Below are 12707 nucleotides of genomic sequence, written 5' to 3' on the forward strand. Positions count from 1 at the left end.
TCTCACAGGGAATGTTGAAGAGGACGCTTTCTGCAAGGTGATGGCGTCCGGGGTCCATGTCATTTCACAGTCATGTCTTGAATCAAGTTCACAGACTAGATTTAAGTTTCCCTAGACCTGCAATGTTCATTCAATACAGTGGGTACTAGCCACGTACAGTGATCTAAATATAAATTTTAATTAATGAAGATTAAATAAAATTTAAAATTTAGTTTCTCAGTCATACTAGCCACATTTCAAGGGCTCAGTAGCCACAGATGGCTAGTGGCTACCATGTGAGACCAAATAGAGAACAATTCCATCATTGCAGAAAGTTCTGTTGGTCAGTGCTGACCTAGGCTTTTTTGGGGTATTGGCACTAGAATATGATTTCCCGAAGGTTCCATTTCTATATTGTAGGTTTCAAATACCACGAAGATCCCTAAGTTATAGATTACCAGTCAACTGAATCTCCTCCAAACAAGTTATAAAAAAGTCAGCTGAAGAAAGTTTTAAGCCATCATTACCAATACGTAAAACATTTGGGGAGCTCAGGTGTTCTTTTTAAAAAGTTATTTTTAATCCCCAGATAGCAGTATCATAGTTAATCATCTCCTTAACAGATTGGTCCCCAGAAACCAAAATAATTTTCCACTCATGTGTTTTTCTTGGGAGGGAGGGAGGGTGTCTACCACCAGAACTCCTGAACCGAAGAAAAGTAGCACTGAGGACTTTTCTGTCTGATTTAACTTACTAAAAAAAAAAAAAGTTTGGGCTTCCCTGGTGGCGCAGTGGTTGAGAGTCCGCCTGCCGATGCAGGGGACACGGGTTTGTGCCCCGGTCCGGGAAGATCCCACGTGCCGCGGAGCGGCTGGGCCCGTGAGCCATGGCCGCTGAGCCTGCGCGTCCGGAGCCTGTGCTCCACAACGGGAGAGGCCACAACAGTGAGAGGCCCGCGTCCGTGTACCGCAAAAAAAAAAAAAAAAAAAAAGTTTATTCAGTGGAGGGAAACTTAACACCAGTGATCACTACTGGTAGCACCATATAACCTGGAAAAACAAATTGTTCTAAGAAATAATTACTTCAGCAAGCATCTCAACCCTAAAGTGGGAAAGTGAGGCATTTGGCATGGAGCCTTCAGAAGGGGAGAGAGCTGAATGTAAACAGCTCCATCGGCTAGCTGTAGTTGACACTTTTACAAGCTCGGTCAAGCCTGTGGACTTGGCTTCTGGACCATTAGCATGGCTCCAGGCTAGCTGATGCCTTCGATGGGGAGGAAACTGATGCACGCACGTGGGACCGTATCTTAACGTCCAAACCGGTGCTGTCCAAAATGGTAGCCACGAGCCACACGTGGCTGTTGAACCCTTGAAACAGGAGAGTCCAAATTGAGATGTGCCATCAGTATAAAATAGACAGCGGGTTTGTAAGACTTCTTATTAAAAAAAGGAATGTAAAGTATCTCATTAATAATGTTTATATTGATTACACGTTAAAATAGTATCTTTGATATGTTGGGCTAGTCAATAAAATGTATCATGAAAATTAATTTCATCCATTTCTTTTAAAATATAATTGCTCTGCTACTAATTTTACTTTATTTATTTTACTTTATTTTATTTTATTAATGTTTTGGCTGTGCTGCGTGGCACGCGGGATCTTAGTTCCCCAACCAGGGATTGAACCCGTGCCGCCTGCAGTGGAAGCACAGAGTCTTAACCGCTGGACCGGGTTAGGGAAGTCCCCATCCATTTCTTTTTACTGTGTAACGTGGCTACTAAGCATTTTAAATTACTTACGCGGCTCACATGATATCCCTATCAGGCAGCACTGGTCCAGAACATTCCAGCCTTCCCTCCATCTTTAGCTTTATGCACAAGCTGCTATAGAAAAAAACATTCGTCAACAATTTTTGTTTTTCTATCATCTGATGACCAGTTTTTGAACAACTCTTTGGCCCAACTCTATGGCCAATTTGATGTAAGCATTTAGGAGAGTAGGAAATACCAGCTCGACAGGGCTCTGCTTTAGAGTTTTCCCAGTTCAGGTCTCTAGCAAGCAACTCCAGATTCCAGCTTTTCTTTTCAGCTCTTTAACTGAGATGAAAATGTCTTCGTTTGTAGGTTTTCTGGGACGCCCATAGCAGATAAACACGGAGAACTAGGTAAGTGTCCTGTAGACTGCTCAGTGGGTGCATTGTATATCGTGCACTAGAAGCAGAACAGCCCGATGTAGAGGGCCTATTCCTTGGGGAGCCAGATTCTACTTATCTGTCAGTTAGTTGCCTTGAACAGTAATAAGTTACATCAGCAGATACCCTCACCACAGTTCATTAAGCACCAGCTGGCCACTTTCCATGTAACATCTCATTGAACCCTCTCAGTGAGCTTTGCGAGGGGGTATCTTTACAGCTTGTTTAGAGACAGCAAACCTGAGACTCGGAGAAGTCAGGTCCCATCGCTCATAAATGTAGAGCTGGGATTCAAATCTAGGTCTTCAGACTCCAAGAGTTATCCTGTTACCCACCACAATCTGCTCCCTCCTTCTCCCATCCCAGGAAAACTGAGCCAAGGATAGGGTTCACGTCAGGAGCCAGGGTCAGAGCTGGGCCCGTATCGTGAACAAAAGAGAGGATCCAAACACAATGAACGGTGGCGGTGGGTGAAGTAAGTTGCCGTAAGGAGGCTCCAGAAGGCCCCGTCCTGGCAGAGTCCCCGTGGTCAGGAGGCAGGGGCCCACAAGCCGGGCTTTGAGGGATGAAGGGAAGAGTAAAGGCCCAGGGCTGTAAAAGGCAGGGTAGGGGGTGGCAAGTCATCCCTTTTGGGGGCAGCGTATGTTGGTGGGATAGAGGTTGAGCCAGGCCAAGATATTGAGAGAGAGTTGCCAAGAGGTTGGGTGATTTTTTTCTGGGAAACCACTGAGGATTGATTGATTGATTTTATTTATTTTTGGCTGTGTTGGGTCTCCGTTGCTGCGTGTGGGCTTTCTCTGGTTGCGGCAAGCGGGGGCTTCTCTTGTTGCGGAGCACGGGCTGTAGAGCGCAGGCTCGGTAGTTGCGGCTCATGGGCTCAGTTGCTCCGCGGCATGTGGGATCTTCCCCAACCAGGGGTCGAACCCGTGTCCCCTGCATTGGCAGGTGGATGGATTCTTAACCACTGTGCCACCAGGGAAGTCCCCACTGAGGATTTTTGAGCAGAGCTATGCTTTGGAAAGATCTCTCTGCTGGTAAAGCGTAGGGTGAATTAATAGACAAGAAGCTAGAGATGGGGACACTGGTTGGTGGATAAATAAAATAATCCAGCCAAGCAGAGGAGAGGTTGAATCGGGGTGGTCATGGCAGAAATGAAGGAGGGCTAGGTTTCAGAGAAAGTATGGATATCGTATGAACAAAGTCCCAGTGGAGAGTGTAGTCTGGTGCCAGACTCCCTGAGGTTAAATGGCAGCTCTGTCTCTCACAGCCCTCGGACAAGTCAATTAAACTCTTTGCCACCTCAGTTTTCTTCTGTGGAAAATGGGCATAACAATAGTATAGAAATCACAGTGATAGTGTAGGTAATAATAGCAGAGAAATAATATGTACAAACAAGTTATTGTAAGCAAAATACTTAGAAGAGTGACGGGCTCATAATGGTGCTCAGTAAATGTTAGCTGTTATGGTTATGATTATTCTTCAAGAAAGGAGCCAAGGGGCTTCCCTGGCAGAGCAGTGGTTAAGAATCCACCTGCCACTTCAGGGGACACGGGTTTGAGCCCTGGTCCGGGAAGATCCCACGTGCCGTGGAGTGAGTAAGCCTGTGCGCCACAACTACTGAAGCCCGCGTGCCTAGAGCCTGTGCTCTGCACCAAGAGAAGCCACCACAATGAGAAGCCCACGCACCACGATGAAGAGCAGCCCCCGCTCGCCACAACTAGAGAAAGCCCACGCACAGCAACGAAGACCCAACACAGCCAAAAATAAAAATTAATTGATTGATTAATTAATTAATTAATTTTTTAAAAGAAAGAAAGAAGCCAAAAGGGATAGGAATTCTGACCCTTGGCAGCATGGCAGGCACAGCGGAGGACTCAGGCGGGGCCCTTGTTTGGGAAGGTGAACTTGTGCTCTGACAAGCTGAGTTTGGGGTGCGGGCACACCACGTGGATAGGGGCGTCCAGCATATTGGAGAAGTGGCTTTAGGGGCTGGGGTTACAGGCTGGGGAGCATCTTTGTCAGAACAGTGATGGATTCCCTGAGCATTTGAGGTCACCAAGAAAGAGAAGCTGAAGGCCTTCGAGTGGTGGGCGAGGCAGAGGAGCCAGGAGGAGACCCAGGCGGCGCCCTGTTAGGGGTCCGAGGGGGAGACCACGTGCTAGAGCTGTAAGGAGGCAAAGCGGGAGGCAGCGGTCAAGACCTTTGGCTTGGTTGAATGAGTTGCTGACTTTCATGAAAGCCCCTGGGTGAGTGGTTAGAGTGGAGGGATCGCAGCACAGCAGTGAGGGTCTGGGGGCAGTCAGACCAATGGGTGGGTTTGGGAGGCTTCCTTTCTCCCCAGCTGCCAGCCAGGACAGTGACCAGGTCACCCGGGAAGTCAGCTGCAGCAGAAGGTCTGGGGCAAGGGGTTCTAGGGGACAGCTCAGCCAGCTTCAGTGTGCAGGGTGGGCAGGGGTAGTGAGTCTGCGAGGGGTTGATGGTCCAGGAGGCCCCATGGAGAGGGGTTGGAGAGGAGTCAGGTAGCCATGGATGAGGTGAGGGGCAGGGGTGCTAGCAGTGTGGGGAGAGGTAGAAGACCTGGGGGTTATGGTCAGAGGTGGGGCGTTTCGGATTCGAAGTAATGTGTGTGAGGGCAGGTGACGGTGAGATCGGAGGAGTGCCTCTGCTGAGATCCACTTGGTGGCAGTGGAGGCATGGCCATCACAAACAGTGACGGGGAATGTTGTTCATGGGAGCGCTGTCATCCCGGGCCGCTGAGAAAGGTGATGGGGTGTCCCAGAACTCACTCCTTTACCTTGCTCCTTTATTCATTCAGCAAATAACTTATGGAGATTACTAGATGTCAGGCACTGTGTTAGCCCATGGCTTGAGATCGATGTACCCAGTGAGGCTAGACATTGTGTGGGATTCAGAGAAAGCATATATTAAGGCTCCTACCCTGAGAAGCTTATGGTCACAGTGGGGAGAATGGATGAGTGTGTAAGAAACAGAAAGACTTAGGCAAGAAGCACATGGTGATGGGCTGGAATGGATGGTCAGGGCCGGGCAACCAACAAGGGGGAGGTGAAGAGGCCAGAATAATCATGAAGACTTTGAAAGGAGTACGATGTGAGCTAGATCTTCAAAGCAAGAGCAGAGTGGAAAAGGCATTCCAGCTGGGAGAATCAGCAGAGACATGGAGGGGAACGAAACCTGTCGTGGTTGTTTGATAAAGACGTCAACCTGCTTAGCATCAAGTTGAAGAAATGGCAAAAGAGACAATATTTGCAGGAAAATTTTTGGAAGTCAAGGGCATTAAAGTCAAGTGATATGGGAGTAGGGGGTCATTGTAGGTTCTGGAGCAGGAGAGTTTTGCGTGAAAAACATTGCTTTGGAATGATGAGCTAGGAAGGTAAAACTGACTTCTTAAGGTAACACCCCAGGGAGAAACCTAGGTAGGATGGGGTTGGGTGTGGGAGAGGAGCTTACTTTTCTTAGCGTATTTTTGTTTGCTATTCAGATTTTGTACTTCGTGTGTTTCCTACCCTATTTAATAATACTTTTTAGATTTAAGGAGCCCACTGTGGCTTCAGGGAGGAGTTCCCTCAACTCAGTTATTAAAGGGTTACAGATATGATGGAGGGGCAGGGCTTGGGGGAGGAGCTGGGGAGGGGCAAGCACAACCCGGAAGAAATGTGAATTTGTCACATCTCCGTGAGACCAGTGTCAGGAAGAGCTAACCCCAATTAAAAACATACGAGGGGGCCTTCCCTGGTGGCGCAGTGGTTGAGAGTCCACCTGCCGATGCAGGGGACACGGGTTCGTTCCCCGGTCTGGGAGGATCCCACATGCCGCGGAGCGGCTGGGCCCGTGAGGCATGGCCGCTGAGCCTGCGCTCCGCAATGGTAGAGGCCGCAGCAGTGAGAGGCGCGCGCACCGCAAAAAAATATATATATCTGAGGGCAACCAAGTAAATATCAGATATCTGAGGGAAGTTGGGTGTGATATTACACTTCTCACCAAGACAGTGCTGGTATTCTTCACTTTTGGTAAATGTCTGGAAAACAGAGCCAACCAAATTAAAAAGGGAGCCGAGTCCCCCAGCTCTCTGGGAAGAAAGACTTGCAGGTGCTACCTCAGGCTGAAGGAGAACTGGAGATGCAGGCCTGATTCTTTGGCAGTGGATGCACCTGGCTGTGGGAGAGGGTGAGAACGTCCCTGCGGAAGAGCCTGTTAGCTGGAGAGCCGCTGCCCACTTTATCCCCCTCAGAGATCCACAGCACCCACTTTCAAGTTCTACAGGGTTCTTCGTAAGGAAAACTCCTATTTCCTTTACCTAACCCGTGACCCCAGCACTAAAGTTTTATGAATTCCTGTTACCAAAGGAATGTAGATATTTTGGGAGCTGTGGTCTGATCTGGCCTATGGAAATATAGACCGTGGGGGAGACAAAAAAAGCCATGGAATGGAATCTCAGTTCGCAGGGACTTGGTCAGGCAAGGCTGGAGCTGGGTGTTTGGGCTGATTTCCTCTGAGTTACCCAAGGGTGCTCTGTCATCACCACAGAGATGAATAATCAGAAAGAGAAGCTGAAAGAAGAAAACCACGCCCGGGGATTCGTGTGGCAAAGAAGGAGATGACTGTTAGAAGGGGTGACAGTTTACATATGGCTCTTAAGGGCCCAGCCCTGTTGTTTGGAGATTTCATTTATACTCAGAGACTGAGTTGGTTTGAGAAGATGGGACTGTGAATTAGTGCTGTGCACTGAGAGTAGCACTTCTGGTGGATCTCCAGCTACCATCTCGTGAGAGCCCAAGACCAATCTCCCTCCATCTCTGCTCCCTAGAACCCTTGCTTTTGATGGGTTTATTACAAAAGGGCTACCCGCATTAGAATCGGAGGGTAATTTATAGACTCATAGACTGCAGCACAGGCTGACTGCAATCTATACTAATATGAGATATTTCTTTTATAGCACCTGTTGTTTGGTAACAGAAGATGAAGTCGAACGTGTGCTAATTACGTTATTTCAGTCACTTTGAGAAGGCATCTGATTTACCATTTGAGTATTACCTCATCCTTGAGGAAACTTTGGAAGTCTAACCTGAATGGACCCTTTATAAGAAGCAATGTTTCAGGACTTCCCTGGTGGCGCAGTGGTTAAGAATCCACCTGCCAATGCAGGGCACATGGGTTTGAACCCTGTTCCGCGAAGATCCCGCATGCCGCGGAGCAGCTAAGCCTGTGCGCCACAACTACTGAGCCGGCGCTCTAGAGCCTGCGAGCCACAACTACTGAGCCTGCGTGCCACAACTGCTGAAGCCTGCATGCCTGGAGCAACAAGAGAAGCCACTGCAATGAGAAGCCCGCACATTGCAACAAAGAGTAGTCCCCACTCACCACAACTAGAGAAAGCCCGTGCACAGCAATGAAGACCCAACACAGCCAAAAATAAAACAAATGAATAAATTTATAACAACAAAAAATAATGTTTCATGGAAGAAACAAGGACTAACAAACAACAGGCATTAGTTTCTACTCTGTCACCAACACTGAGTATCACCAGATACTATCTTGTCCCATAATTGTTTATTATAAATTGTATTTTTGGAGAAATGTAAATCTTTGTAAATAATGTAAGTATGTATATATATATATGTGACCAAGTGGCTCTTTTTTTCTTGTTAGGGTTGTAAAACAAAATAGTCACATGACTCAGGAGGTGAAGGTTTTTTACTAAAATCTATAATCCACTCTTTGGTTTTAGAGGAAAAACAGTTCATTGCAGGATCAGTAGCACGGTAGTTTATCATGTTAGTTAGCTGTCACATTGGCAGGTAAACAGCAGAGAACTCTTAAACCAACTATACTCCAATAAAAATTAATTAAAAAAGGAAAATTAAAATTTTAATTGTATATTTAGAGAATTTGTTTCAGAAGCGTAAGTTTGTCATTCATCAAAAAATACATTTTTGTTGTACAATGGGCATTATTTGTAAATTATGAGGCTATAACAATTTCATGTTCTTCCCAAATGTTTAAATTTTAAGTAACCAATATATGTACTATTGTATATGTTTGAAATAACTTCTTCAATCTTACTTGCACTGTCTCCTCTCAATAGAAAATACTAACCTGAAAAAATTCTTCATCTATTTTTTTCCTCTTTCCTAACTGCAATCAGTCTTAAGTGAGAAATGAATTATTCTTGGTATTCATACTTTAAAGTGGCAAAAATGGGAAAAGTTATAAGATACTTTGGGTGTTAAAACCTGTATCTTGATCAGCACCCAAAACAAACGAACGAAAAAACAAACTGTAAAGTGATATACACCAGGGGTCCCCGACCCCTGGGCCTCGGGCCCGTAGCGGTCCTCAGCCTCTTAGGAATGGGGCCGCCCAGCAGGAGGTGAGTGGTGAGCGAAGCTTCACCTGCCGCTCCCCATCGCTCTCATTACCGCCTGAACCGTACGCCCCGCCAACCCACTGCCCGCAGCACCGGTCTGTAGAAAAATTGTCTTCCAGGAAGCCAGTCCCCGGTGCCAAAAAGGTGGGGGACCGTTGCTGTACGCATGCAGAACAGCAGCTTCTCCTGGATAAAGAGGTGAATTGCCCCAGCTCTCCCCTGGGCGGCCATCATAGAAACCCGAGATCCCTGGAGTCACCGTGCAAAGGCCTTTGCTCCTGAGCCCGCACTCTCCCTGCAGTTCCTGTCACGTGAGAGTCTTCAGCCTGGAAGAGGAGATGTTTCTTCCCTCCAAGGTGCGTGTTTGCAAAGGGGCCCCGGGACACAGTGACATCCAGCTCCCCACAGCGTCAGTAAGAGGGAGACCGAGGCCTGGAAGCCCTGCGCACCCCAGAGAAGAGCCCCGCTTGGCCTCCAGGTGGCTTAGCTGTCTAACGAAATGTGTCTTCTGTACTTTGCTCCCCATACGCTCTCTCTGGCCCTTTCTGACCCCATCAGTCAACAGTAAAATTCCTAGTATCCTCTTCAACGAATGTTCATGTCCCCTTTCTGTTGTCATGAACCCTGGCTCTCCCCTAGGTTGCTGCTTCCCGCAACCCTCTCAAGGGGAAGCTCTCCTCTCCTGTGCGCCTTGTATGCTGGTCCCAGAGGGAGGGGGGCGTCCTCGCGGCTCGTTCCTGCTTTCAGACCATTGCTCCTTGCCCAGCTTTGATGCTCACACCAGCAGATCACCACCACCTGATAGCCTTTTTCCGAGTTACCCTTTTTATTCCTCGTGGCGTAAAGATGTTTAGTACCAGGTGGAAATCACTCTCCCTTAACACTGCTCCTTTCGGAATCTTGAGTGTTTTCAAAACCTGCAAATCATGGTCCCCCAGGGCTCTTCCTTTCCCAGCACCGCCCTGGCCCTGCTCCTGACCTTTTTATCAGTAAAGCCCGCAGTCTCTCACCATCTCAGCTACAAGCATGCCCTCTCTGCTTGTCATCTTCCACACCACACCCTTGAGGGCCCCGAATCCCAAACTCCTGCAACCCCACCAGGACCTGCAAGCCAGCCATCCTGCCTCTTCCCTGGCCCTCAGCTGCTCGGGGTCCTCGTTCTCCTCACTGTTTGGGGTCTTCAGTGTGCATCAGTGTAATCACTCCTCTAACCCTCACTCTTTACCCCCTCACTTGGCCAAACCCCAGCTGTGGTTATAGTTGCATCTACTAGTTCCCTCCCTGCATCCAAACTGCTGAACACCCTGGAGAAAAACACACCACCCAGCTGACAAGTTTGATTTCAATGACCGCAGACCTCAAAGGGACTCACAGTGTTTCTCAGCTGTCCTCGCTGCATTGCCCTGGTCCGTTCACTGCCTCCTCATTGCTCTTCTTAGACCTGCAATACTAACAACCCTCAACTGCTCAGCCTGCTTCCCGTATCACTGAAAACAAAAGCACGGAGGAGAACCCTTCTGCCGCCTAGCCCCCGCCTTCCCACCACACATCTCCTCAGCCAGCTGCATCGGCACCCATGTGCTTTGCCTCTTGTTACCGTGGGTGAAATCTCCTTGCTCCTAAAACCAATCTCTCCACTTGTCTTAGTGTGCTCGGGTTGCCATAACAAAATACCATAGACTGGTTGGCTTAAAACACAGAAATGTATTTGTCTCAGTTCTAGAGGCTGGGAAGTCCCACATCAGGTGCCGGCCAGTGTGGTTCCTGGTGAGAACTCTTCTTGTCTGGCTGTGTCCTCACATGGCAGGGAGAAGAGCTGTGGTGTCTCTTCCTCTTAGAAGGGCACCAATCTACTGGATTGGGGACCTCCCCTTATGACCTCATTTAACATTTATCACCTCCTCGAAGGCCTTATCTCCAAATACAGCCACAGTAGGGGTGAGGGTTTCAACGTGAATTTTAGGGGACGAATCACTCACGCTGCTTATGCACAGGACATCATCTCCCCTCGTCTGCGGAGGGACATGACTCTTGTCTTTATCCTCCTGTCTCCACATCATCAGCTTTTACTTTTCAACGACGTCATACAAACATACTGTCATTTCTCATATCTTCAAAAAACCAAAATGCTCTTGACTACACTTCCCCGTCCAGCTCTTGTCTCATTTTTCTGCTCTCTTTTATGAAAAGTTCCTCAAAAGAATGATCTGTACTTCATTTTTCTGACTCCTCTCTCCCCATTCTTTCTTTTTTTTTTTTTAAGATTTGTCTATTATTTATTGACTTTATTTTTATTTTTGGCTGCATCGGGTCCTAGTTGCGGCACGCGGGATCTTCGTTGAGGCATGCGGGATCTTTCATTGGGGCGCGCAGCCTCCTCTCTAGTTGTGGTGTGCAGGTTTCCTCTTCTCTAGTTGTGGCGCGGGCTCGAGGGCACGTGGGCTCTGTAGTGTGTGGCGCACAGCCTCTCTCGCTGAGGTGCGCGAGCTCGGTAGTTGAGGCGGGCGGGCTTAGTTGCCCCACGGCACGTGGGATCTTAGTTCCCCGACCAGGGATCGAACCCCGCATCCCCTGCATTGGAAGGCGGATTCTTTACCACTGGACCACCGGGGAAGTCCTCCCCATTCTTTCTTGAACACACTTCAATCAGCCTTTCACCCCCACTATTTGCCAAGCTTACCGATGACCCCCTCATTGTAAGATCCGAAGGTCAGTTCCCAGGCCTCATCTTACTCTGTAAGCAACATCTGAAGCAGTGGAAGACCCCACACACTTTTGTTTAGTGCTTTCTAGGTGCTAGTGTCCATGGGGTATTCGAAGGAAGCTCATAGCATGACAGGGCAAGCAGACCTGTGAGCACTTGTGAGGAGTATACCATATCCTAAAATGGAAGTGTATGCAAAGAATGAAGGAAGTATAACCACATGACCCAGCAATTCCACCCCTTGGTATATACCCAAGAAAAATATACACATATGTCCACAGAAAAACTTGTACACGGATGTTCATAGATCATTATTGACAATGGCCAAATAATGGAAATAATCCAAATATACATCCACTGATGAACAGATCAATAAAATGTGGTCTATCCATACAATGGAATAATATTCAGTATAAAAAGTAATGAAGGTCTTTAGTGGTGCAGACTATACTGTTTGGTGATATATGGTAAAGAAAAGGTCATTCGTACTCTAAATGATGGGGGAGGAGGGAATACTGACTGTGAAGGGTCATGAGGGCTTCAGGGGAGTTGACATTGTTATTTCTTGACCCACATAGTGTTTATGAGAGAATATACTCTATGGTGTGTTCGTGTAATATTAAAAAACATTTTTCGGGCTTCCCTGGTGCTGGCGCACCGCAACGAAGAGTAGCCCCCGCTCGCCGCAACTAGAGAAAGCCTGTGCGCAGCACAGCAACAAAGACCCAACTCAGCTAAAAATTAAAATTAAAACAAACAAACATTTTTCATGCCACGGAGCAACTAAGCCCATGCACCACAACTACTGAGCCTGTGCTCTAGAGCCCGTGAGCCACAACTACTGAGCCGGCATGCCGCAACTACTGAAGCCCACATGCATGGAGCCTGTGCTCCACAACAAGAGAAGCCGCCGCAATGAGAAGCCCGCTCACCACAACGAAGAGTAGCCCCCGCTCGCCGCAACTAGAGAAAGCCCGCGTGCAGCAACGAAGACCCAACGCAGCCAAAAATAAATAAGTAAATTAATTAATTAAAGAAAAAAAAGAAAATTAGAGGTGATTCTCAAGTTGGACATTGTGTCCAGGCTCCCATGAGGTGCCATTAAAAAAAAAAAAAAAAAAAAACTGAAAAACTATTGGGAGAGTTACATTTAGCTTAATGTCCTACTTTTAGGATTTCAAACCTAATTAGATTTGCATTTGGATAACAGAAACCTACCTGTATCTGCGTAGAACGAGTTTCCCACTGAATTTATAAGTAGCTAGCATTGAATTATTTAAGGCAACGATAGAAGATAGGTCATATTTGAACACCTACCTTTCACCAGTAAATATTCTTAGATCCTGTTCTTCAGCAGTTTCTGGGTCAGAGTTTATTGTAATTTGTTACTGTTTCCACCAAGACGGTAATTTGTTCAACCTTCAGTGTCACTTGCCCTTCAGATGGTT

General features: G+C 47.4%; 1 protein-coding gene across 2 annotated transcripts in view; it reads left to right on the forward strand.

The window, feature by feature from the left end:
• Positions 1 to 8076, forward strand: part of CD58 (CD58 molecule) — a 44024-nt gene extending 35948 nt beyond the window's left edge. The window contains exons 5-6 of one of the 2 annotated variants that reach the window (XM_030759868.2): positions 2103 to 2143; positions 7125 to 8076. In XM_030759868.2, the coding sequence (XP_030615728.1) occupies positions 2103 to 2122 (20 nt within the window). In that variant the 3' untranslated portion in view covers positions 2123 to 2143; positions 7125 to 8076. The remainder of the gene's footprint in view (positions 1 to 2102; positions 2144 to 7124) is intronic. The other variant, XM_022583973.2, reaches the window with a different exon arrangement.
• Positions 8077 to 12707: the final 4631 nt, after the last annotated feature.

The sequence above is a fragment of the Delphinapterus leucas genome, chromosome 1 (genome assembly GCF_059928025.1).
Source record: "Delphinapterus leucas isolate spDelLeu-1000000601 "Yukka" chromosome 1, BTC_Dleu_Yukka2, whole genome shotgun sequence".
Taxonomy (NCBI): Eukaryota; Metazoa; Chordata; class Mammalia; order Artiodactyla; family Monodontidae; genus Delphinapterus; species Delphinapterus leucas.